General features: G+C 33.7%; 1 protein-coding gene across 1 annotated transcript in view; it reads right to left on the minus strand.

Moving 5' to 3' along the window:
• The window catches only part of BRWD1 (bromodomain and WD repeat domain containing 1), a 119,275-nt gene that overhangs the window by 11,619 nt on the left and 81,451 nt on the right, over positions 1-26,205 (minus strand). Inside the window, exons 28-40 of the mRNA XM_063078496.1 lie at positions 25,426-25,537; positions 24,715-24,776; positions 18,304-18,459; positions 17,968-18,088; positions 16,886-17,011; positions 15,318-15,390; positions 14,294-14,335; positions 12,293-12,439; positions 11,495-11,647; positions 7,846-8,012; positions 3,416-3,642; positions 1,249-1,416; positions 102-1,007 (exon numbers count right to left, since the gene is read on the minus strand). Coding sequence (XP_062934566.1) covers positions 102-1,007; positions 1,249-1,416; positions 3,416-3,642; positions 7,846-8,012; positions 11,495-11,647; positions 12,293-12,439; positions 14,294-14,335; positions 15,318-15,390; positions 16,886-17,011; positions 17,968-18,088; positions 18,304-18,459; positions 24,715-24,776; positions 25,426-25,537 — 2,460 coding nt within the window. The remainder of the gene's footprint in view (positions 1-101; positions 1,008-1,248; positions 1,417-3,415; positions 3,643-7,845; positions 8,013-11,494; positions 11,648-12,292; positions 12,440-14,293; positions 14,336-15,317; positions 15,391-16,885; positions 17,012-17,967; positions 18,089-18,303; positions 18,460-24,714; positions 24,777-25,425; positions 25,538-26,205) is intronic.

Here is a 26,205-nt window from a genome sequence, read left to right on the forward strand (position 1 = left end):
AATAGCAAAGAGAAGTTTCAAGGGTAAAGAAAATCAATATGTGAAATAGAGAAAGGACAGTGAGATTAAATCAATGAACCAAAATAAATATTTTGAATTACCTTTCATAAAATTATTTGTTTTTTCTTTTGTTTTGTCATCACCTGAATCTAAATCAGTTCCAGATACATGATCGGAGAAACACTGGGACATAGCAATAGGTTCACATTTCAGATTTTCTGAAATTGGGTTCATTTCCATTTTGTGACATCTACCATCCACTCTATTATCTTGTTCTTCAGATTCAGAGTCTTCTGAATCACTCAAGATCTTTGCTTTTTTAAAGAAATTAGCATTCTTACGAAATGTATTGTATTTCCTACTACCACATTTTCCTGGTTCAGAATCTCCTTCTTCTGAGATGCTCTCTGCCTTAAGTTTCTGCCCAGATGTTGATGGGCCAGCAGTTCTGTTATGTCCATTATCTGAATCATGACTTTTAGAGTCTTCCTCAGAAGACGCTATTTTAAGAAATTTTGTTTTAGAAGTTACTGGAATATGGAACTTGTGACCATTAGTGTGCCAATTTTTTCGGGCTACCCGCAAATCACTTTCTGATTCTGAATCTCCATTTTCAGATTCATTGACAGTATTCTGGGCAGCATGAGAATTGGACACTGGTGGTGATTGATTTTGATCTTTTAGCTCTTCTTCTTCAATTTCTGACTTTAAGCTCTGATCATCTTCTGAATTCTGCAATAACTTTTTTCTAGCTACAGCAGAAGCGTTGCGGTGAGGCAGCTTCCGACCAGAGCAGACACTTTCAGAACTAGAATTCTCTTCTACATCACTCATTAGCTTTATCTTATTGGCAGCCACAGCAGCACACTTTCGTAGGACTTTTCGGTTATTTCCAGCTCTGGCTTTTAGAATTTCACCAGTCTTCAATGAATTGTTATCAGAGTCACTTAAATAGACTCTCTTTCGAATGGCTTTTCTGCCACATCCATTTTCTAAAGAAACAGGACCTAGAAATAAATTAACAATAAGATTATAAAGGTTTTCCTTATTTCAACATTTTTTAAAGACTTTATTATTTTAGTGATTTTCTTTAATTTTTTAATGCCAAAATTGATTTCCTTTTTAAAGCTGAAAGGCCTAAAGGGCGTTTAATCATATGCACATGCATTAAATCAATAATCCATTCAATGTTTAACTTTTGGATTCTCTTGATTTTACATTCCTCCAAAATACCACTGAATCTCTTACCAGTTTTTCTTTGAGCAGCTCTAGTTCTGGTCACCCTGAGATTGCTGCTTCTGGATAGCCCACTATGTAAGGAAGATTCATGAGCTCTTGGACTCTCTTTGCTTTCCTCTGAACTATTTGAAGCTGAAGATGAAGAAGAGGTATCTAAGGAATCTTCCATTTCACTTTCTAAAAATAATGAAGTGTAAATAGTTGATAACATATATTCTCCTATCTTTACAGACATGAACAAGCAGTTATTTCATAACATTATACTAAAAAGCAGATGCTTTAAATACTTATTTTTTAAACTGTTCCAAAGAAAAGCTGAAAAAAATTTTGATATTAAAAGGAACATAATAAGTGCTCTAAATCAAGTTTGTGCTTGTATTTATAAAAGTAACATACTAATCCTGGACTAGATTAGAAAATACTTCAGAAAATTATTTTTAAAACAAATTTCCATTTAAAACTTTAATTAGCCCCACTATCTACTTCCTTCTGTGATATTTCATATAAAAAAGACACAATCGCTTCAAATCCAGCATTTCAGAAGATATACTTTTAGATCCCTCTCCAGTAGCCCCTCTTAACAGCACAATTGTGTCATACATGCATTCAGCTCAAGAAAGGTCATTTCTACATGCTACACACAGACACAAAAGAAAGCAAGAGAAAGAAAGAAAGAAACATAAAGAAATAATTTAAATAGTACAAGTAATTTTCCCCACTACTCCACTTCATGAGTGCGTGCCCCAGTATGAGCACAAGACAGGAAACCCAAATTTCCTTTTCCTTCATCCAGACTCATTTCTTATGTACCCATCACTGAATAAAAACTTCATCAAAATGAGTGGGAACATATTGTTAAAAGACAAAATTTAGGTCCATAATCAACCCAACTCTACGTTAGAGAAGAAAGTGGCTATGTTAGAAAGATAATCAACCACCAAATTATGTTTCTTCCTTTGAAATTGGTCTGCTGTTTGTTCTCCTTGACTGCTCATACTAAACTCCACCACCCATCACCTTGACTCCCTTTTTCCAGACTCTTCCCCTCCCCTCCACATCACTGCCAAAATAACCTTCCTGAAACAGAATTGAGCATGTGACTCCCTCACTCAATAAGGGACCCAATTAAGTCATCTAAATTCTTCTGCTAGGCTTGACAGTTTCTAAACTGTGGCTGCATTCTACCAGTTTGATTCTATTCTTTTTACCATCTGCAAAATGCAAGCTTTTCCTATGTACAAAGGCACAAAGTGCATCCTTCTTTCCTTTAGTTCTTTTTCCTGTAATTGCTACCCTACTTGAAAAGTGTCCCCCTCTCCCTAAGTCCCATTTTCAATTACCCCAGCATACTCTGATTGAACATTTTACACCACAAATGTATCCCTTAAGACACTGTATAATTCTACGTGGCACACAGCAGCTTGTCCGACCTTCCCCATAGCATTTTATCATGGCTCACTTCTTCCATTACAAAATTTTGTCTGCAGGGGCTGGCCAGTGGCTTGTGGAGCTCATAACCCCAAGGTCAAGGGTTCAGATCCCCATATGGCCAGCCACCAAAAAAAACAAAAAAAGAAAAAGAAAAGAAATTACCTGTGGGTGTATTTTCCAATACTATCAACACCATGTAATGAAATATTGAGTAATATAAGATATATAAAAGGCATTAAATTATAATAGTAAATAGTATATTGTCACCACAAGTCACCAAAATCACTCAGAGCAACACAGAAGTACATAAATACCACAGCCTTGTGTACACAATGATGATAAAGGGTTAGCATCAGCTACAGTTAAGCTACCAAATGACAACAGCATAAACGGTTTAGAATTTACTAGGTCATCAGCTTTGAACTTACGTGATTATCAATACTTTTTTTTATTTAAGGAGATACAAATATGTCAAATTTTGCAAAAGTATGAGGAATATTTATATCACATTATTTAAAATTTGGAGGATTCAAATTTGCATAATGTGGCTGCATCATTTGCAAAGTACAATACTTATCAAACATATTCTAATTGTTCCCTATTTATTAGTTTTGTCTTCCATTAAATTGTAAATTCCTTCAATATCAAGGCCATGTCTTTATGTTTGCCTCTACACCCATAGTAATTGGCAGTGTTACACACACGGATGCTCAACAGTTGAGTAATATAATGGTCCACTTCTCACCAGATAACGTAGAACCATTTGTTACACTTATAGGTCTGTTTCTTCTCACTCTTTCCAATGATTCTGCTGAATCTGAAGAGTCAACGGAAGTAACACCTGAAGAGATACCAGCACTTGTCTTGTGGGTTGTAGAATAAGCTGTCCTACTTGAGGTAGACTGGGTAGGAGACCCTAGCAACTCAGGAATTACTTTTGTCTGAGATTTTAACCGCTTCTGCTTGATATTTCTAGTCAAAAATGTGAACAAAGGAAACAATATTTAATAAAACATAAATATAACTGGTTCACAGAGAATACCTAAATAAAAGTATTATTTTTTAATCTGAGAATAATTCTAAAATCAAGACATTAAAATATTCACTATTAACATCGTATTCTAGCATGGACTACTGTTAACATTTCCTTACTCTAAACTTGACATCACTTTATTCAAATTTGGAGTAATGAAGAAATGACTCAAGTAACAGTTACAGAAAATTTTACTGAATACCTTAGGGTCTTTGGATTAAATGCTAAGAGGAACCAACATTTACGTAATACAGGCATTCACTCATATTACAAATTCAAGCCTCACAGAATATAACATTCTCTCTAGTTTCCTATTTATATGTTCTTAAAAGACAGTATAAAATTAAGAGAAACCAAGAAAACTGACACAGAGAGGAAAGATTGAAAAAGAGATTGGAATTAGTTCTTTTCCAAGACCAGACTGATTTTATCTAAGCACCCATTCGCCATGGTTGGTCCCTGAGCCATGGATTATGGGCAAGGAGAATAAAGTTTAAGGCAAGTTACAAATCTGGATAATATTCATGTTAACATAATCCTATTTTCCTTTAAAACAAAAAGATAAGTGGCCTTTTCTGGGGTATCAAGACATTTGAGATTAAAGACAATCACCATTCTTTAAAAGCAGTAACTGTTTATGTAATAATAAAAAAAATTTAAGCTTGTCAAAATTTTTAACTGCCATTGAAACCAAGGGAGGACAGATAAATATAAAAAGAAAAAATACATATATTTATCATAAACTTGATTTATATCAGTAGACAAGAGTGGTAATACCTCAAGAGTAAAACCTTTACTTTTCTTTCCTATGTCCTTCTTAACCATTATACTTTTCCTTGGTATAAAGAGAAAGTATGAGCTTTCTTAAGGGGAAAAAAAAAATCAAACCTACACAAAAACAGACAAATGCAAATAGAGTCATTTTATATATGAATGACCCATTCTCTTTAAAAATGCCAGTCAAGGAGACATAGAAATAATTTGAAAAAAAAAAAGTTCCAGATTAAAAGAGACTATACAGACAGCAACTAAATGCAATGCATGATCTTGGATTGGATTGAGATTAAAAAATTCTGTCCTAATGACATTATTGAGTCAATTGTAGAAACATAAATAAGATATCTGATTAGAATTTGAATGTCATTCTTAGCAAATCAACACTAAGTATTTAGGGGTAAAGAAGCATGATATCAGAAAAATACTTTTCAATGATTCAATCAAAAAAAAACATATGTAAAGCAACAATAAGGCAAATGTAGCATAATGTGAACAACTGGTGAATCTAGACAAAATAAATAATAAGAGTTCTTTGAATTTATTCTTGCAACTTTTCTGTAATTCTGAAATTTCTTAAAAATGAAAACTTAAGCAGTGAGGGGAGACTTACATAGTACTTTGTACATAATTTATATATTTGAATTAAAAGATGCAAAATAGCTGAACAGAACTAAGTCATTGATCAAATTGAAAAGTGCTTTTTCAAAAAAAACTACTACTGAACTTAAGTAAAAACAGTGGAGTCTATGGCATATTGCTCCCAGTTATTTACACACACTTACACACACACACATACACGCACGCGCGTTTACTTCTTTGGGTATGACAGCTGCGAGGACCAGCAGATGGAAGGGAGTTGGCCTGATTTAGGAGCTCCACAGAAAAGCTACATGCACAGGTCACCAAAAACACTAGTGACTACTGACAATCCAGGAAGGCCAATAGCACAGCTGCCTAAGGCTGTGATAGTGTTAGAGCAAGCAAGAGTTCAGTCAAATTTTAAAAGGAGATTTAGGAAATGAGGCAGCCACAGGAGTCTTTGAAAAGCTCCATCATTTTCCTGGGAATCTAGAAGGATGGACACAGATTCAAAAAGCCTTGTTGATTTACTCATTCTTGGCTAAACCTTGAGACCTTTATGTTTGGTAAAAAAAATACAAGCAGAAAGTAAAAGCCACGGTAGACTTGCAAACTGCCTGAACTTTTACCCCATCACACAGCCTCCCTCAGAAAAGGATGGAAGCCTTACCTACTCAAAACATTTGAGGAACATTTTCTAACCACTAAGCTATACTGACTGACTAAAGGAAGACATCTAGTACGCCAGGCTCAAAAATAAAAAAAATTAAACAAACAAAAAAAAGGGGGGGGGGGGGCAGCAAACGCCAAACACTACAGTGAAAACAGACTCCACACAATTAGTTCAGGTAAGTCACTGAACAAAAAAAAAAAAAAAAAACCCAGAAACCACCACCATAACTGAGGAAAAAGGATCGGAATCCAGAGTTGCTACAATATGCTAACAAAAAAAAAAAAAAAAAAAAAAAAAAAACCATAGAAAAGATGAGATTTCCATAGTTGCCACATTATATTTAATATGTCTAGTTTTCAACAAAAAATCATGAAACATACAAAGAAACAGAAAAGTGTGGCACATTCATAGGGAAAAAATAAATTCAACAGAATTCAAGAGAATCCAGGTATCAGACTTAGTTTAACAAATATTGACATTTAAATCAGTTATTATAAAATGCTTACAAAACTAAAGAAAAGTATGATGACAATGATTCGAACACAGAATATCAATAAAAAGAGAAATTATAAAAAACAAAATAGAAACTCTGGAGTTGCAAAGTACAATAACTGAAATAAATATACACTAGACAGGCCCAGCATCAGATTTGACCTCATAGAAGAAAAAAAATCAGTGAACTGTAAGACAGGTCAATAAAGACTATCCAGTCGGAAGAGAAGAAAAAAAAAATGAATGAAAAAAAAAAAAATGAAGAGAGCCACATTAATTGTACTAACATATGTATAATTGGAGTCCTGAATGGAGAAGAGAGGAAGGGGCAGGAAGAAATAATAATTGAAAATCTTCCCAACTTGGTGACAAACATTACTCTACACATCTACAAAGCTAATCAAATACCAGGTAGGATATACTCAAAGAAATCCACACCCACACACATCATGGTCAGTTGAAAGATAAAGAGAGAATCTTGAAAGAAAAAAAGAGAAAACTCAGTATGTATGAAGAAAGAAACCTCAGTAAGTTTAATAGCTAACTTCTCTTCAAAACAATAGCAGTCAGTAGGCAGTGAGATTAAACATTCAAAATACTTAAAGAAAAAGTGTGTTAAGAATTCTATATGTGTCAAAACTATTCTTCAATAACAAAGGTGAAATTAAGACACTGTCAGATAAGCAAAGACTGGGAGAATTCATTTCTAGCACACCTTCTAAAGTCCTTCAGGCTGAAAAGAAATGTCAACAGTGGATAATTCAAACCCACATTTTTATAAGGATCATTGGGAATGGTAGCTACATAGGTAAATTTTTAGCCTTTTCTTAATTAAAATATAATTGCATAAAATATGACATATATAGATGTCACCTATATGACAATAATAGTTCCTTTCCCTCCCTCCTCCTTTGTGTTATTCTAGAGCAAAGTTCCTATATGTACTGGAATAAAAAAAGAATATGAAATAGATTGTTTTAAACTGAGATGCACAGTATAATCCTCAGAGCAACCACAAAGAAACCCCATCGATGGTATACTGTACATTCAAAATATGCATGGAAACAAACTAAATATTGCACAACTCAGTTTTCATGTTACAACCCTTCAAAGTACCTGTACATTTTATATTAAGGAAAGCTACACAGTCAAAGAAGATAGAATGTAAATTAATATAAAATTACCCTTCATTCCATATTTCCTCTTTACAACTAATCCTCAGTATCACTGAGAGTACACTGTATCTAGTAGACATTTCTCTTCACGCAATCAAATGCTCAAAGGCTACACATAGTAATCACTTTACTCTCTATACATTAAAAAGCCATTTCTTTTGCAAAAGACAAATAATACTTTAAAGAATCCTTGGTAAGATTTTTATAATCTATAATTTTCATTAAATGCTTAAAAATTTACATAATTACAAATCAATGCAACAACTCTATATTCACAGAAATGCTTTCAAGCTATAAAAACCTATGACTAATCTTTTCTAAATACACGGTACTCTGAAAAGATTAAGAAATTTTGGCACAATAAAATCAAAGACGTGTCATCATAACCTTAAATCCAAAGGAAACAAAAGCATACAAAGCTTGCTATAACCAATTAACCAATTCACCTGATACTCTTGTTAGCCTGACTGACATCATTGCAATTTTGCCTTTGCTTGAACCTCTGGCTTCTTCTAAGTTTTTCATTGAATTTTTGACCAATTTTAAAATCAGAAGAGATTTTCTTCATTTTTTCTTCAAATAAGGCAGACAATCTCAAGGTCATACTGTAAATCTGCAAGGACATGAAAACAAAACTAGAATTACAAATATCTTTTTAAAATGTATTTCCAAATAGAATTTTTTTTTTAATCACTGAGACTACTTGCAATGTATTATATCACTGCTTGTAGATAATGGCTGTTACCTATGTTATCTATTTCCAATCCCCTCCCTTCCATGACATGAAGGAAACAGCAAGTATCAAATACGTACCTCTCAGATGAGAAGAAAGTTTTAAATCAAACAACTCTCTAGAACCTAACGAACCAGGACTGATGTCTGTATGTCAATGAATCACTACTGTTTTTTTCTCATTTTCCCATCTGCATGTACAAACCCAAAAATGTACGCTCTCCTAAAGTTAGATGGGAAGTTGGTTGGTTTTTAAAGTTGCTATTTAAGGTGGAAAAAGCAGTGTCTCTTTGATATAAAGGAACAAAAGCACTTTTACACCAGTCTTTGCAATTTGACTGCTTTGATGCCACCTAGCTCTAAATATGAACTACAAACAAAAGGATCCCTTACATCCAGTAAAAGAAAATACATACTAGAACCTAAATGTATTCTAGAACGTTAATCCATGTTGAAAGATTATTTATGTTTTAATAATTTTTATAATTAACATTAAATCTTTGAAAGAACAGTAATGTGATATGAATACCACTATAAATAACTTTGGGTACAGCAGTATGTTTACAGAAGTACCCTATATTCCTCTGCAATTACTCCTGAAGATAAGTTCAAAAGTCTAATGTTCGAAAGTTGAATATCATTCTTATGCATGGCACTAGATACAGGTGACACTCCAACACCAGAAAACTTAAAAAAAAAAAAAAAAAAGTGTGAGACACAAGAATTTCCTATATGCTTCTCATATACAAATGTATATACAAAGGGTCTTCCAAAAGTTCATGGGAAGATTCGTATTATCTTTTAATTCTATTTTTCAAATTTTTGAAGTACCCTCATGTGTATATATATATATGTGTATATACACACAAGTGAATACATAAAATTTATCCTACTTCATCTTTGAAAATATTGCAAATTATTTGCAGTATTTTACATACGTATTTCTTATTCTTTTCTTTCAAACCTGCATACTAAAACTTGAGTCATCAACTTAAGATGATTTCTTGTCTCCATCATTAAGTGTGAAACTTGATTATCTCAAGTATGACTATTTTCATATATGCTTTCTCATTAGTTTTCATAGAAAACTCAATAATATATCTGAATTGAAAATTAACAGTATTTAACAAAAATGGGTGCTAAAACTGAAAACCAGCTCAACATGACAAAGGGCATTTTTGAAAACCCCCCAGCTTAATATCATACATGATGAGAGACTAAGAATCTTTCCCCCTAAGATTAGAAATGAGACAAGATGCCCACTTTCACCACGGCTATTTAACATAGTACTTTAAGTTCCAGCCAAAAGAATTACACAAAACAATGAAAAGAAAAAAGTAAAACTACCTCTATTCACAGATGACGTGACCATATATATATATATATATATATATATATATATATATATATATATATATATGAAACTCCCAAAGAATCCACAGGAAAGCCATTAGAGCTAATAAATAAATTCGGAGAAATCATAGGGTACCAGGTAAACGTGCAAAAAGTCCGTTATGTTGCTACACATCAGCAATGAACAATAAGAAAAGGAAATTAAGAAAGCAATTCCACTTACAACAGCATCTAAAATAATAAAAAACCTGGAAATAAATTTAACCAAGGAGGTGTAAAACTTACACACTAAAACTACAAAACATTGCTGGAAGAAATTAAAGATTACATAAATAAATGGAAAGATATCCCATGATGAGAGACAGGAGGACTAAATATTGGCAAGATATCAATACTCTCTCAACCAAAGCAATCTACACTTTCAACGAAATCCCTAACAAAATTCCAACAGCCTTCTCTACAGAAATGGAAAAGCCTATCCTCAAATTCATAATTAATTGCAAGGGATGCCAAGTAGCAAAAACTGAAAAAGAACAACAAAGCTGGGACTCACACTTGCTGATTTCAAAAGTTACTACAAAGCTAGTTGGCATGTAGACATTCAGATATATGTACCAATGGAATACAATTAAGAACTCAGAAATAAACCTATAGCTAACTGATTTTCAACAAGGATGCCAAGACTATTCAATGGGAAAGAACCAACAGATGGTGGTGGAGCAACTACATTTCCACATGTTGAAGAATAGTTGGGCACCTACCTCACACTATATACAAATATTAACTCAAATGGATCAACAATTGAAATATAAGAACTAAACCATAAAACTTTTTGATCACATAGCATAACTCTTCATAATACTGAATTTGAGAACTCATTACATTTGACATCCAAAAGTGCTTATTTAGTTTAATATTCAAGCCTAACATTTTTCCAAGCTTGGGTTTTTGTAATATTCACCGTTTGTAAGACTTTCTTTCCAGAGAGAAAATAAATTTTGTTCATGTCTTTTTCCTTTTTAAAGATATACATGTTTGAGAGCACACACCATAGTTAACTTCTTTTTTTTAATTCCCCAGCACACTGGCTACAAGGGTGGAATGTTTGTAAAAATTAATTGTATATTTATTTAATATTCCTTGTATATTTATTATACCTCACCAAGTTTTGAAAAGTTATCCAACACATTAACATTTTAACAAAAATTTAGAAATGTGCTATTTCTGTTCTTAATCAGATAGCTTATGTGTTACTTCTTCAGATACAAAATATCAGTATGCTGTCAGAAGTCCCACCCCCACTTCAGATCTTCCTTTTATTATGTTTAATATTCTTCTAGTCTCTATCGATGTTCCCACTCCATTTTTAAAGATATGTATAAAAATACGAAACTCTTCTCATATTCTGTATCAGATTTGTTCACTTTCTACTGGTACCCTCACTCCTACCAAGCCTCATTTGTTCATAACACTTTAGATTATGATAAATGTCAACTGTTGTATGGAAAAACTGCAGATATTTGGGCAAAAGCTCTATTCTTTATAGCAGTCTTACTTTAATTCACTTATCTTTAATGTTCCAACCTCTATAATCAAGTGGAAAAGTACACAAATCGTGCATTTTTTTTTTTTTAATAAACCACTTTAAAAAATTACCTTTGAAAACGAATGAAATACTGCCATTTGCAACAACATGGATGGACCTTGAGAGAATTATATTAAGTGAAGCAAGTCAGGCACAGAAAGAGAAATACCACATGTTCTCACTTATTGGAGGGAGCTAAAAATTAATATATAAATTCACACACACACATACACACACACACACACAAACGGGGGGGGGAAGAAGATATAACAACCACAATTATTTGAAGTTGATACAACAAACAAACAGAAAGGACATTGTTGGGGGGGAGGGGGGGAGGGAGAAGGGAGGGAGGTTTTGGTGATGGGGAGCATTAATCAGCTACAATGTATATCGACAAAATAAAATTAAAAAAAAAAAATTACCTTTGATCTCTTGTTTGGCGTATATGCTTTTGCATTGCTAAATATCAACCGGATGTCTTTGCAAAATTCCATAGGGCTGTCATAATTTCCTGCTTCTAGGGTTTCCCTCACTGTTCCAAAATCCATTGGAGTATCTATAATATCTCGGTAGTCCTAGGTTTCAAAAATAGTAATTAGTTCACAGACTCATTTCCTGCTTTTAGAAATGTAAACATATCTAAAATATTCGAAATGATAGAAGAAAGAAGAAAAGATCAGAAGGATCTGAAGATTCATCAGTACTGTCTAAAAAGAGGCCCAGACAAAAGGGAAATATACCAAATATTAATGTCTACCTATTGATAGTGGGACATGGTTTGGTTTTTTATTTTCTCCCCTGCAATATACTCTTCTCTAATTTCCAAGCTTCCTACAGTAAATCTGTGCTGTTATACCCTGATTTCTTTTTTTTTTTTTTTTGGTCATCTTCCAATTCCCCTATTTGTGGAGAAGACAGACACTTTTATTTAATTCATTGTTTTCCTGGTGCTGGGCCTACTTAAATAATAATCATGTAGAACCCTCTCATTATTATGTAACACTGGTTAACTAACTTGGAATTTAAGTGAGTTACAAGGGTGTCTATAAATTCAAGAAAACTGTGTAAAATAAAACAGCAGCTAACTTAATGGTAAGAGGGAAAAAGTTAGCATAAAGCCTAGACATCTTACTCTCTGAAGTTTAATTTAAACACCTCTACCCCAATCTCCTCTCCATAAAACAAAAAAAGCCCCAAACATTCAAATAAGAGAAACTTACTGGATATTCATCCAAATCAACAGGTTGTCTAAATGGTTCAGAATCTTCACACTGAAAAATTAGGTTCACTAGTTCCTTACACTGTTTCTTCCAGTTGCTTTCAACATAGTTGGGAGCTCTACTGCTCCTTTTTTTCCAATTATGGACCTGAAAATACATTCACAAAATTTGAAAGTTTTTTCAGTCTTGGGAAAAATCACACTACGGTATATATTATAAGATGGTGGTAAAAATGCAACTGAGCTGTTGTCGTCTTCTGTATCGTGTCAGAAGAATTGTGTCTACTTTAGATTTTGTCTTTCTAGTTGGAAAAATCCACTTTTCTATAAAACACCAATAATGTCACAAATGTTGCTCTAAACATATCTTTTCATAAATGATATGTAAAAACTAGCAATAATAACACATGTCAACATAACATGCCAATTTCAGAAAAATTACAAGATTACCTATGAAAAGCATATTGCAACCAGGGCACATTATCTGATGAAAGGCTATTCTACCACCTCTCTCCCAAGTTCATAAAATTTGTTTTCACAAAATATAAATCATCACATTCGACAATGTGATTAGCAGAATAATGGCCCCATCAAAGAGGTCCACAATCCTCAGACTCTATTACTACATTACCTTACATGGAAAAAGACATTTTGCAGATGTAATTAACAGTATGGACCCTGAGATGGAAGATTATCCTGAATTAACTGCCTGGGCCAAATATAATCACAAAGGTTGTTTATAAGAGAAAGGCAGAAGGGTCAGAGTGAGAGAGAGATTAGAAGATGATATGCTGCTGGCTTGAACACAGAAGAAGGTGGCCAAGGAAGAGGGGCAGCATCTAGAAGCTGGAAAAGACAAAGAACTATTCCCTAGAGTTTCCAGCCATGCCAACACCATGATTTTAGCCTAGTGAGACCCATGTCAAACTTCTAATCTATGGAATTGTAAGATAATACATTTTTATTGTTTAGGTAATTAAATTTGTCATTTGCTACAGCAGACATACCAAACAAATACAGATACTAAACACTGAGAGTATACTTAGAAATGAAATTATATAAAAATGACAAATCAGATAAGACTATTTTAGGTCTAACCTTTTGGTGTTACTCGGGGCAAGCATACGGTGAAAGTTAGTACTTGATAAAAAGCTTACACTTTAAAGGGGTATTTGGATAAAATTTTAAATCACCTGTGTTAAAATGTTTTAAGCATTTTCGTATTAATAACCTTTACTTTTAATAACCTATTACACTGAAACTTCAGGGGCTAATTGATGATGACACCCCATTATAATTACCCAATTTCCTAAACTTATTTCTACACGTCATTCTCCTTCACCTCTCAACCTCATTTCCCCAACAAATCACCATTTTTAAAAACTTGAGTCACCAAACCTTAATTTTCCACTTAAAACATCTCATCATCTTCCCTTCCTCTCCATGTCAAGCAACACTATCCTCGACGAGGTACCTATCCTTTCGTACTACACTGTTGCAATGAACTCCTAACTCATCTCTTTACAATACCCATCTTCTTATCCTTCAAATTCTATTTATCCATTTTAGCTGTGCAAGTGATTCTCTACTTTAAATTTAAATAATACCCTGAATTTCAATATCACCATAATCTGCTCCAAACATAACAGCCAGATACAGCCACTCTGCTCACTCCAACATTTAACCTCTACACCCATCAGGCCAGTGCCCTTACTAGCCCATGGACAAGCTATACCCTCCTACTTTTTTGCCTTTGTTCTAATATCCCTTATTTTTTTTAATGTCCTCTTCTTATACCATCTCACTCTGAGAATACAGTCTGAATCCCAACTCTTCCAACTAAAACCTTTCCTAACTATCCTGCTTTCAGTGATTTTTCCCGTTTCTCTTATAAAATATTCAACATCTGTATCAATATAACTTTTCAATGGCAAAACCTCAAATCAAGTTGATTTTAAAATAAAGAACAAGATCCACAAGTCAATCATGCAAAGTGACTTACTCTTCTTCTTCCAGAAGATGTTTTAGGAAGATCACTATCATCCTAGAAATAAAATCAGAACCCCTTAAGTCTTAAAATTCTCATCAGACATATAATAATCTTAATAAAAAGCATATCAAAGACATTTGATCTTACCAGGGTTATAACATGTTATTAACAAAAACTAAAAAAACTCTTATCAGAGGATTGTTGCAGTTCCCAGGCTTCAGAAAACCAGCCATTCTTAACCCTTCTTCACATTCCCTAAGAACATGTACTAATTCAGAAATTAAAAAACATAGCCATAAAAAGTTGCTTTGTGCATTTCCTAAATAGAAAACGCACAAAGCAGCTTTAAATTTATTTCTACCCATAAAACTCCAGAAATACGTGGTCTCCTATATTTCCTAGATTTTGTGTTCTACACATTTTTTTATTCCCTGTAAACCAGTATATCCATTTTTATTCCAATATATATTAGCAAAAACCCCAGGAAACTATAACAGGAGTTTGTGTAGAAATTAACATTATATTGTTTTTAAAGAACATCTTTCCTGCAACTCCATACCACAGCCTAATTTTGGATGAAATGAAATTACACAACACCATTGCTATCTGCCTGTGATCTTACACTTCAGTAGCACCTTGAGTAAAGGATGAAGGGCACTTTGAGCATGGTCAAGTTCATTAATTTTTAATTATGATTACCCAACACTAAGATACTGGTTTTACCAAAAATATCTCCAAGGTACTTTTTATAATACATCCTTCATTAGCTAACATTTAGAAAGACAACATACTCCACACTTAAAAGTTATTTGTTTACATATATTTTAATTGATATCAATTATCGGCTAGAACAAATTACCTTACTGGTCATCTAGATAATTCAAAACAATATACTTTTATCAAATGCCCTTTTTCATAGTTCTCTGGAATGCAGCAAGAATTGATATTCGGTAACCAGCATTTTCTACTTCACTCACTGTTTTTTAAATTACCATTTGAAAGCAACAAAAATCATAAAATTTGACAAACTTCATACCAAATCCTCAGCATTTTGCTCATCATTTTCAGACGTGTTAGAAAGTTCTGAGATATTTGTACAATCTGGATTCCTAAAAAACAAATTTTCACTTTAATAGTATGCAGATGTACTTACTGTTGCCAAGGATTCAAACTACACATTAAAATCTCAACAGTTCCCCAATCTATACATACCTCATTTCAAATAGAATACCAGGTTTTCACTCAACTCTCTGTGAAAATAACTGGCCATCTTAAATTCTAATTTAGAATCTTAAGTTTTTTTATGTAGTTAAATGTGTACAAAAATTAAGCTGGTAATCCAGAAATAAACATATGTAAGGCCTCAATGGGATGAACACTTGAATGAGTTTCTCAGTACCATTGCTAGCACTATCCATGTGGTAAGTCCCATAAAAATAGTTGATTTGGGATAAAAGAGAATGTTAGGAAAAAAGAAAGTAGAAAGTAGAGCTATCTAGTAGAAACTAGATATCTTAATTTCACTGTACGCACAGAAGAAGAAAGAATGCAAAGTAGGGATATCTAGGCATAAAGGAAATGAAAATGGATATGTGATTTTCCTGAATTAGAAAAGGTGACTCTGGGGAAGAGATAAATTAGTCGAGTCCCCAAGACACAGGACAGAATCAAGCCAGGAAAGTTGACAGGAATCAGTTATTCTCCAGTTTTCAGCTAGATGTTGAAAATAATGGCACAGTTTATAAATTACTTTCCCCAATATATGACTCTTTCAAAGAGATTTTACAGCTATATGAAAAGAGCATTTAAGGTCATATAGCAAAATTTATTATTTTAAAGTAAACAGAAGCTGAAGAAATTGAACAAAGCCCCAACAAATGTTCACTAGAACAGTGTAAGTAAGCTAGAAAGAATTCGGATCTCAATTTCCAGGTCAGTTTTCATTCTATGATTCCAAATTGATTTCCCAATGCAAGAAAATGTATGGAATATCCGTATATGTACAAACCATCTTCACAGGATATAATCCAAAATAGACTAAAACTCAATCTAATCATAAGACCAGACAAGCCCAAATTAAGTACACTCTACAAAGTTTAAGTGGCCAACATTCTAAAAATGATGAGGTCAGAAAAGAAAAGACAAGACTGAGGAACAGATTGAAAAAGACTAAAACAACAAAACACTAAATGCAATGGGGATTTTGGGCTGGGTCCTGAAATAAAAAAGAGTATCGGTGAAAAATTAGTGAAATTCAAATAAATTCTATACTTTAATCAACAGTAATGTACCAAGGTTAATTTTTTAACATTTTATAAGTATACCAAAGTTATATAAGATGTTCGCCTACGGGTAAACTGAATGAAGGGTGTATGGCAACTCTCTATAGTACAAAATTATTTCAAAATTCTAAAAAGTAAAGAAACTTAATTATTCAATTTCTCATTCCTTTTTCGAAATTATAACCATAATAAGTATATAAAGTCATCTAAAGTAAAACATTAAAAGAGTGTAATTCCAAGTAAAAAATAAAAACTAGATAGCTATAAGAGCACAACAAGCAAAGTCAGTTCGACACAACATCTACAATACGAGATTACTTACTTGATAAATTTTAAAAGTTGGTCAGTTATCTTTTTAGCTGATCTTGCTATTACACTCTCAGGTTCATTAAATGTTCTGGCATTATGTTCTATATACCTGACTTCCCAGACTAATGCAGACAGCCTCCTTCAAAATAAAGTAAGCAATTTAGAGATTAGAAAATGAAAAGACAGAAACCAAGTTAAAAAAAAAAAATCCAGTATGTTAATTAAACCAGCATGACATATTAATTAAACCATAAGTGCAAAGTTATAATGAATAACTTTCTAATGTTGTCAACTTGATCATAGTCATAAGCAATTATATTGGACATTAAACTGCAGAAAATAATTTAGGAACCAAAATCTTAACAGATCACTTAATCACATACAGAAAAACCAACAAAGCAACCCTTATCCTTTTCACACTGCCTACAAGTACCTTTTGAAACTGTTGAAACTCAAGGAGAAAATCCTCTATGTTAAATACCATCAACCCTAAGAGAATCAATCGCTTAAACTGGCAAAGTGGTTTCTGATTCGAATGCACATTCCAGTGTTTAACTACAGACATAAATTACACCAAAAATGTGGAATCGAGAACTTTTTTGTAACAGTAATATATCAAAGTAGGTGAATTATAAAATACCATCAACTGCTATAAACATCATTAATAGGAAATTTTATAGTTACCAGTGCTCTAGAAGCCAAAGATAAAAGGTTAACCCCTGAATTCTTTCATCAAAGGCCAAAGTCCAATTATTTACTAATTAAATTTTATTTTTAAATAAAGCAGTTAAACAGAAATTTTAGCATACAAATAAAAACAAATATCATATCTAACATAACTTCTAGGAAAATCAGACTACTAAAGATGGAGGATTAAAACATGACATTTTATCTTATGCCAGCTCTCCCCATACCTAGCCATAGGCATCTAACACAATGCCTTAACAAAAGAGGAAAAGGAAACAAAATAGTGTTAATTGGCCCCCAACTCCACCACCTTCACCATCAACCATCACTACCTACACCTCTTTGTTAACCTTAGCTGTTATGACCAAATAGCTTTTTAAACTGTTTTGAAAGCAAATTTCTACTAACCTGTAAAATCGATTAACAAGTCTCATTCGAATTGTGTAAAGATCAGTTGGATAAGCTACTACAGTACAGTACTTTGGATATGTACATAGATCAACTGGGCCTGCAAAAGCTGCTGCTATATCTGTTAGGGAAGACAGAAGAGTTTTTATTTAATAAACCCATTACCTCTAAGTGATATTTCTCTACAAATCATTCATAAGATAGAGCTACATTTAACATTATAGACTAAACCAAAATGTAATAAAAATTGTTGTAAAGAACACGTCAATTACGCTATTTTTAAAAACTTTTATGGAAAACTTGAAAACAGAACTTTTCACCCTAAAAAAAACTTACCCAGATTCAAAAGTTGATCTATACCACTGATAATTCGGTCACATTCTTCATCTCTCGATTTCTGACCCCATTCACCATCCTGTGGTTTGTAGAGCAACTTCTCTAGCTCATCTGATGTGACAGAAATACTAGCTCCCACTTCTTCAGGTGGATCAACTACGAAGCCCATCAAAAAAAAAAAAAACCCAAAAGGGGTAAGGTGGGAGGGAGAGAAATCAACCCAAAAAACAAATGTAAACTATACTGAAATTCAATTTCGAAAACTCACAAACTAGGTTCCCACCCCCACAGTCAAAAACAGCGCTCAAATTGGCAACTTGCTTAAAATTATCAATTGAGATTACCAAACTGCTTAAACTTAGATACAAACAGGAACTACCCACATTAATAAAATTAAAAAGAGAGGCATTATCACAGTTTCAGTCGATTTCCTCAAAGAGGCAAGCTTAACAGAGAGGTCTCTGAAAACACAAACTGAACCAACAATATTAAAATTTTAAAACTTACATATGGCCAAAAGCTCATTTTTAAAAAGTTAAGACAAAATGTGCAAAATAATCCCAAAATGACAAATGGCTAATTTCCTTAATTTTAAGGGAGCTCAAATGAAGCAGAAAGGAGTTTTTTAAACTCCTAGGAGAAAAATAAGGAGAAAATCTGAGGAAATTCAAAATATTTTAACTTATTAAGTATCAGTTCTAATATACAGAGATAAGGAAGTCATCTACTGTGTGCTGGCTATTAGGTTAACTCAGAGTACTTTTCCAATGGAGGGACAGGGGCACTGAGAAGAGCATGGATATAACAGCTTATAAACTAAATGGTGAGGGGAATGCTTATGGGAGTTTTTCTTCTAGAAATGTATCAGTTAAAATTCCTACAAACGTTTTACATAGCATCAGTTGCTTAATTTTAATTTCTTTGAGAACGCTCTTAACTTCAATGGCTTTGATCTATTAGAACTTCTCATATAATCATACTTTTGGCTGAGATGGAAATTTTTTTAAATATGGATGATAAATGACTCATAAGCTTATCATGTTCATGAAAAAAAATTCAACTTTATTTTCTCTTATAAACATAAGAGAAATTAGGAAGAGGGGGACATCCCACCACCCTAATAAGCCAAAATTGTGGTATTTTTACACTCTATTCCAAAGCTGTACCTTCAATATTTTAATCAAAAGGAAAAGGCAAAGAGGGTATATGAGAAGGCAATATAAAGTGCTTAAAAAAAAATTGGCTTATCGAAGCCAGAATCTGAATTCAAATCACATCTTTGCCACTTAAAAACTATGACACTGGGCAAGTTTTTAACTTGTGTCTTAATTTACACACCAGCAAGACAAGAAAAGTAAAAAGTCTCTACCTCACAGGGTTGTTGAGAATATTTGGTTATGGGTAGAGCACTCAGAACAGTGTCTAGCCTAGAGTTGGTGGCTCAGTAGTTAACTAGGACATTTTCTGTTTCTAGACAAGATGGAATAACAGGGACTGCACAGATCATGCAGGTGGAAACAACCCAAAAAAAAGACAAAATATATAAAACAACAGTTTTCAAGACACTGAACACTAGGCACAGGACAAGAATCCCTCAGAGAATGAAAACAAGTGAGGTGAGCCCTATGATTACACATGCTTTCCTTCAAAGAGTAGCCAGGTCATGCACAGTGCAAGCAGGAGGAACCCAGGTGGCTCCAGAGGGATTACCTGAGAGGAAGAGACAACTGAGAGTCCAGAAAGAATGACGAAGCTAGAGTTTACAGAACAGAGCACTGGAGAGGAGAAACCTGCAAAGGGTTCCCCTCGAGCATTCTGCTGAATACTGATCAGCCCAAAATGACAGGAGACCAGGAAAAGCAGCAAATGATAGGATTACAGATAATGGGACCTGATGTTCAAAAGGGCCAGAAATCATGCCTGTTCCCACCAGCCAGACTGGAAAATCTCATGATTCACAGAGCATTGGATAGACTATATAAAAGGGTTTTGCCTCAGTAGTAAGGAATAATAATTAGCTGTAAGGTAAGCACTGCTCCAATCCCACCTAACAAATCTCAAAAGGATAAAATTGTTTCTAACTAATTTAATTGTACCACAGAACAAAGTTCAAGAATACAAAAATATACGTCACCCAACAAGGTAAACATCACAATGTCTGATATCAAATTAAAAATTACAAAGCATGTAAAAAATCAGGAAACCCATTAAAAAAAGAAATATTAACCAACCAACCAGAACTGGCAAAGATGTTAGAATTAGCAAAGACATGAACATAGTTATTATATTCTACATGTTGACTAAAAGAAAAAACTTTATACATGGAAAATAAGGAAAAAAAACCCAAATCCAACCTGAAGAGATGAAAATGTGTGAGGTGAAAACTATACGGGACGGTAATAAAAGCAAATCAGACATTCCAGAGGAACACAGTAGTAAACTTGAAGACACAGCAATAGAAACTATCCAAAATGAAACACTGAAAAGATAATAAAGCAGAAAAAAAAAAGAAATCCACAGACACAAAGACCATATAAGAAACAGAAGAAATGATATCCAAAAAGTAATACATAATGAAAAAATGAATTCACTAGGAAGGTATAATTGAAAAAAAAAAACAAAAACAAAAAAAAGTGTTGCCCAGGAGCTACAGGAACCCATATACAGTGCTGTTAGAAACGAAAAATGGTACAACTGCTTTGGAAAACAGTTTGGCAGTTCCTCAAAAGGTTAAACATATAGCTACCTACCACAGGACCCAAGCAATGCCACTCCTACATATATACCCAAGAGAAATAAAAACTTTTACATGATGTTCACAGCAACATTATTCATAGCCAAAAAGTAGAAACAACCCAAATGTCCATTTATCGATGAATAAAGTGCAGTATATACATTCAATGGAATACTATCCACCAATAAAAGGGGAACTCTCTTGGTTTCTAAATCCATTCTCCAATAAAATGAACCATGGCTCCATGGAAAACTGGCTGATTCCACAGCTGAGGCAGTGAAAGTACAAGGTGACACTGTACACCTCATAGTGTCAGAAAATAAAATTCTCAAAAAATGATGAAAAAATGTCAAAGGAACATAGGAGTCAACTTGGAGGGGCTCCTGATGGCTAAATCTGTGATAATGAAGCAACAAACAAATGATAGTAACTGAGTATAAATTTTCTTACTTTATAAAAATTTGAGTACATACTAATAAATAATGGAAAGAAGATGTATCGTACAATAAAATTTCAACTAATACATGTGAAAGAAACAATGAAAACAAAAATCACTATTTGACAAACACCACAGTAATTATTATTTCAGGGAAGAATCATCAATGGATGCTAAAATTAGTGGACAGAACTAGGATGAGAAACAGAATATTTCATAAATACATCCCCACAAAACAATAACTACAAAAAATACTTTATACTAGAGAAACTTGACAGATACCACCTAAATCAAATGATTACAGTTAACATACCCAGTTGTGATGGTTAATTCTAAGTGTCAACTTGATTAAAGAATACCAAGAAATCTGGTAAAGCTATCTTGTTAGGTGTGTCAATGAGGGTGTTTACAGGACAGATTAGCATGTCAGCCTGAGTGGACTGGATGGGAAAGATCAGCCCTCAATATGGGAGAGAACCATCCAATCTGCTGGGGTCCCGAAGAGAACAAAAATGGAGAAAAAGAGGCGAATCACTCTCTCTCCACTGGAACCAGGATATACGCTGCTATTCTGTCTGTGGACAATCAGAACTTGAGACCACTCAGTCTTGGGGCTCTAGGACTTGCACCAAGGACACCATCAGCTTCCCTGGGTCTGAGGCCTTTCAACTTGGACAGAGCTATCTAAGGGCATCCAGTTTGCAGACGGCCTGTTATGGGACTCCTCAGCCTTCACAATCACATCAGCCAATTCCCCTAAAAAATCCCCTCTCATATATTTACATACATATCCTACTGGTTTCTGTCTCTCTGGAGAACCCTAATACACCAGTAATAGGAAAATTGATATCATCTGTCTCTTGAAATGATGCACTGAGGACACATCACTTCTCTGCCAATCTTACCAAAAATGCAAAACCTGTATTTAATCAAGAGGCAGCATCGGGCAAACCCAAAGTAAGAGAAACGCTACAAAATAACTGCCTAGAACTCTTCAAAAGTGTTAAGGTCATGAAAGACAGTAAAAGACTGAGGGATCCCAAATTAAAGATGACTAAGACACAGCAATTAAACACAACATGTTTTTGAAAGAACATTAGTAGAACAACAGATAAAACTAGAATAAAGTCTATAAACTAGATAACAGTACTGTACTAGTGATAATTTCCTGATTTTGATAAGTGCACTGTGCTGGCTGTGTAAGATGGGACATTTACATATGCAGAAATTTCTTGTACTACTTTTATAACAGTTTGTAAATCTGAAATTATTTCAAAACAAAAAGCTTTAAAAAGTACAATACAAAAAGCACATATTCAAAAAAAGAACAAGATGCAACGCAGATAATCAGAGAAGATTTTCTTGAAAATTATAAAGAAAAGGAGAAAAACATCAGCAGGACAAGAAGATAAACTGCTTAATCTAAAAATCTAATAAGTGAAAATGATACCTTATTTATTTTAATATACATTTCCTTGACTATTAATACTGAGCCTCCCCTTCATATGCTTCTTAATTTACCTGTCTGCTCATGTCTTTTGACAATTCTTCTAAAGGCTTATTGGCCTCATTATCATGTAAGAGCTCTTTCTGTAAAAGTTCCTACTGGTTTGTAATATCCTTTACAAGGAAGCAGCTTAAAAGCATTGCTTGGAGCCAGATGGCTTGAGTAGGAATCCAAGTTCATTCTCTTTGTAGATAATAGGGCACTTCAAAAAGATCATGGAAAGATTTGAATTATATTTCAATTCTATATTTCCACAAACTTTTTGAAGTGCCTGTATATGTGACTTTAGACAAGTTACTTAAAACTTTCTCAGCCTTAGTTTTTTCATCTGTAAAATAAATAAAGCATCCGGCCAAACCCGTGGCTCACTCGGGAGAGTGCGGCGCTGGGAGCGCCGAGGTCGCCAGCTCGGATCCTATATAGGGATGACCGGTGCGCTCACTGGCTGAGCACGGTGCATGCCAACACCAAGCCAAGGGTTACGATCCCCTTACCGGTCACAAATAAATAAATAAATAAACAAACAAACAAACAAATAAATAAAGCATCAACTTCAGTGTAAGATTAAATAAGATACAAATGAAGTTCTTAGAACAGAGTAAGACCTCAAAAAATGTTGGTTTTTACTTATCTATTATATGCTGCATACATCATAAAATGTTTCATACATACTATAAACTTAAGTTATTAGGCTTGAGAAAATCTAACGAAGAGTCTTTGGTGACTGTCAAGAGTGTGATTTTTACACAAAATTTGGGAGAAAAAAATCCTTATTGCCATAAAAATTCTTATTTCCCAAATAAAACTAGTCAATGGGTGATAAAGATATGATGGAGAGTAAAACATAAAGGAAAAGGGCTTGGCTCCTGGGGCAGACAAAGCAGAAACTCAGAAGAAAGATATCATGTGTCTCAAAATGGTGGGGTTGTAGAAGGACAAGAGTTTTTATGTTTTATAAGCTGAATAAACACTAATGATAAAAGAAAGCCTGGCAGTGAAGAAAATAGAGGAAAGAGATATAAAGCACCCTTTCAAAAACTGTAGCAAGAGCTGAAATGTTGAATACAGCCAAACAAAAGGCACAATAGATATAATCAAGAGACTTGACCCAAAAAAGGATGGAGGAAACTGAAACTGTTGGAGAAAATAAGTTTAAGTACCAGATCCTTCAGAAGGTAACAGCAGTGGGGTGGCAAGCACTACAGAAGGGCTGGCTTTCAAACAGTCATCTTTTTCTCACAGGAAAGGAACAGACAAACCACAGTAAGACTGAGGTAAAGCAGAAGACACATGGAAATGAAGTTAGATCTTTTCCTTAAAGGAAGAACAAGGTTAATAGAATAAGGATAAGGAAAAGAAAGTGGAGGCAACAAGAAGTCAATGGAGTTTAAAGTAGGGTTACACGAGAAATGGTATCAGACTACTAAGATACACAGCCAGAATCAAGGTGTAATCTGAGGTCAAGAATTAAGAGTTACACATAATTCTGTGTCTTGGTAAAAGTTCAGTTACTGTAATAATTTTTTTTTGGAAGTTGGCCAGTATGGGGAACTGAACCCTTGACCTTTATGTTGTAACACAACTCACTCTAATCAACTGAGCTAATTGGACAGCCCCATGAAACAATTCGAATACATTTATCAAAGAACACAAATGTACTCTATCTGCATTAGCAAGATAAAAAAAAAATTGAAAACAACATAAAAATATTTTCATTATTTAACAAATATATACCATTATCGGGAATTGGTTCCATGTCCCATGGGCTAAGTTTTTCAATTTCAGTATTGTCCCACCTGTTTTTTAAAAAAGCAAAACAAAAAAACTCTGATTAGCCTTTCATGAAAACAAGTAGATAATAGCTAGGCATTCATTATAAAAGTAAGCAAAAGGATACAAAATATCAAACTTAACCTTACTGCAGTAATGAAATTTTAAACATTAACAGTAAATTTTCTAGGTTACATTATTAAAAGTGTAAAAATGTACGTCAGGATTAAGAACAAAACCAAAAATTTTGTGTAACCTGTACCCAGTGCAGAATAACTCAAAAACAAAGTATAAAGGCCTCAAATACCATGCTTCAGAATGCAGACTTTATTCCACAGCCACTGGGTTTTATTCCATAGCCAATGGAAAAACATCAAAGATTTAAGAAGATTAATGATATAGTATCTGCTCCTGAACTATAATCCTCACAATATTCAGTAAAGGAAATATAAGGAGGCTATACAAACAGTCCCAAGGAAGCAAGCAGAACCTGAACAAAGAGGAGTACTAGTGAACAGGAAACAAACAGGTGCATTTCTGAGAGATATTTCAGAGGTGAGACTGACATGACTTAATGACAGAAAAATCTGTGTTTCTTTAACCTGAAACTAATACTCATACAACAACCTGTCACACAGTTATTTGTAGATAATTAGTTTTCATCTGTATACAAACCTAACAATGTAACACTGGAAATGACTATCAGGATACTGTGGTTGATATGGCTCTTGACTTAACACTGTTCCAAACCACCAAGCATCATCAATAATAGAGCGGAATCTGTCACCTATAAAAGAAATGGTCAAGTCTGAGGCATCCATTGCTAATATTTACTAACATTCTTTAATCAATAAAATACTATGTTAAAGGTAATACAGAAACAAAGTATATTTTTATTTTAAAATGAGCCATCTTCCTGTACTCCCCAGCAATCTTCAATGACAAAATAGATGTAAAAGAGATATACAGTGGTCCCCTGATCCTTGGTTCTGCTTTCCCCAATTTCAGTTATCTGTGGTCAACCACATTCCAAAAATATTAAGGTATTTTGAGAGAAAGAGAGTGAGAGACCACATTAACTTAACATTTATTACAGTGTATTATTATAAATGTACTATATTTTTTAATTATTATTGTTAATCTCTTACTATGATTAATTTATAGATTAAACTTTATCATAGTTTTATGTATATAGAGGGAAAAAACATAGTATATACAGGGTTTGGTACTATCTGTGGTTTCAAGCGTCACTGGGGTTCTTGGAACATAATCCCCCAAAGGTAAGGGGGGGACTACTGTTATGTTACACTCAGCAATTTACTAAAGGTATATAGCCGTACATCACAATAAAACAGACCAGGTTTCGTTGTTTACCGGACTAAAAAGCCCACTCCAAAATAAGTTATATTACATTTTACAACATGAAACAAAGAACAGACTTTAACCAAATTCAAA

This window comes from Cynocephalus volans, chromosome 1 (genome assembly GCF_027409185.1).
Source record: "Cynocephalus volans isolate mCynVol1 chromosome 1, mCynVol1.pri, whole genome shotgun sequence".
NCBI classification, from domain to species: domain Eukaryota; kingdom Metazoa; phylum Chordata; class Mammalia; order Dermoptera; family Cynocephalidae; genus Cynocephalus; species Cynocephalus volans.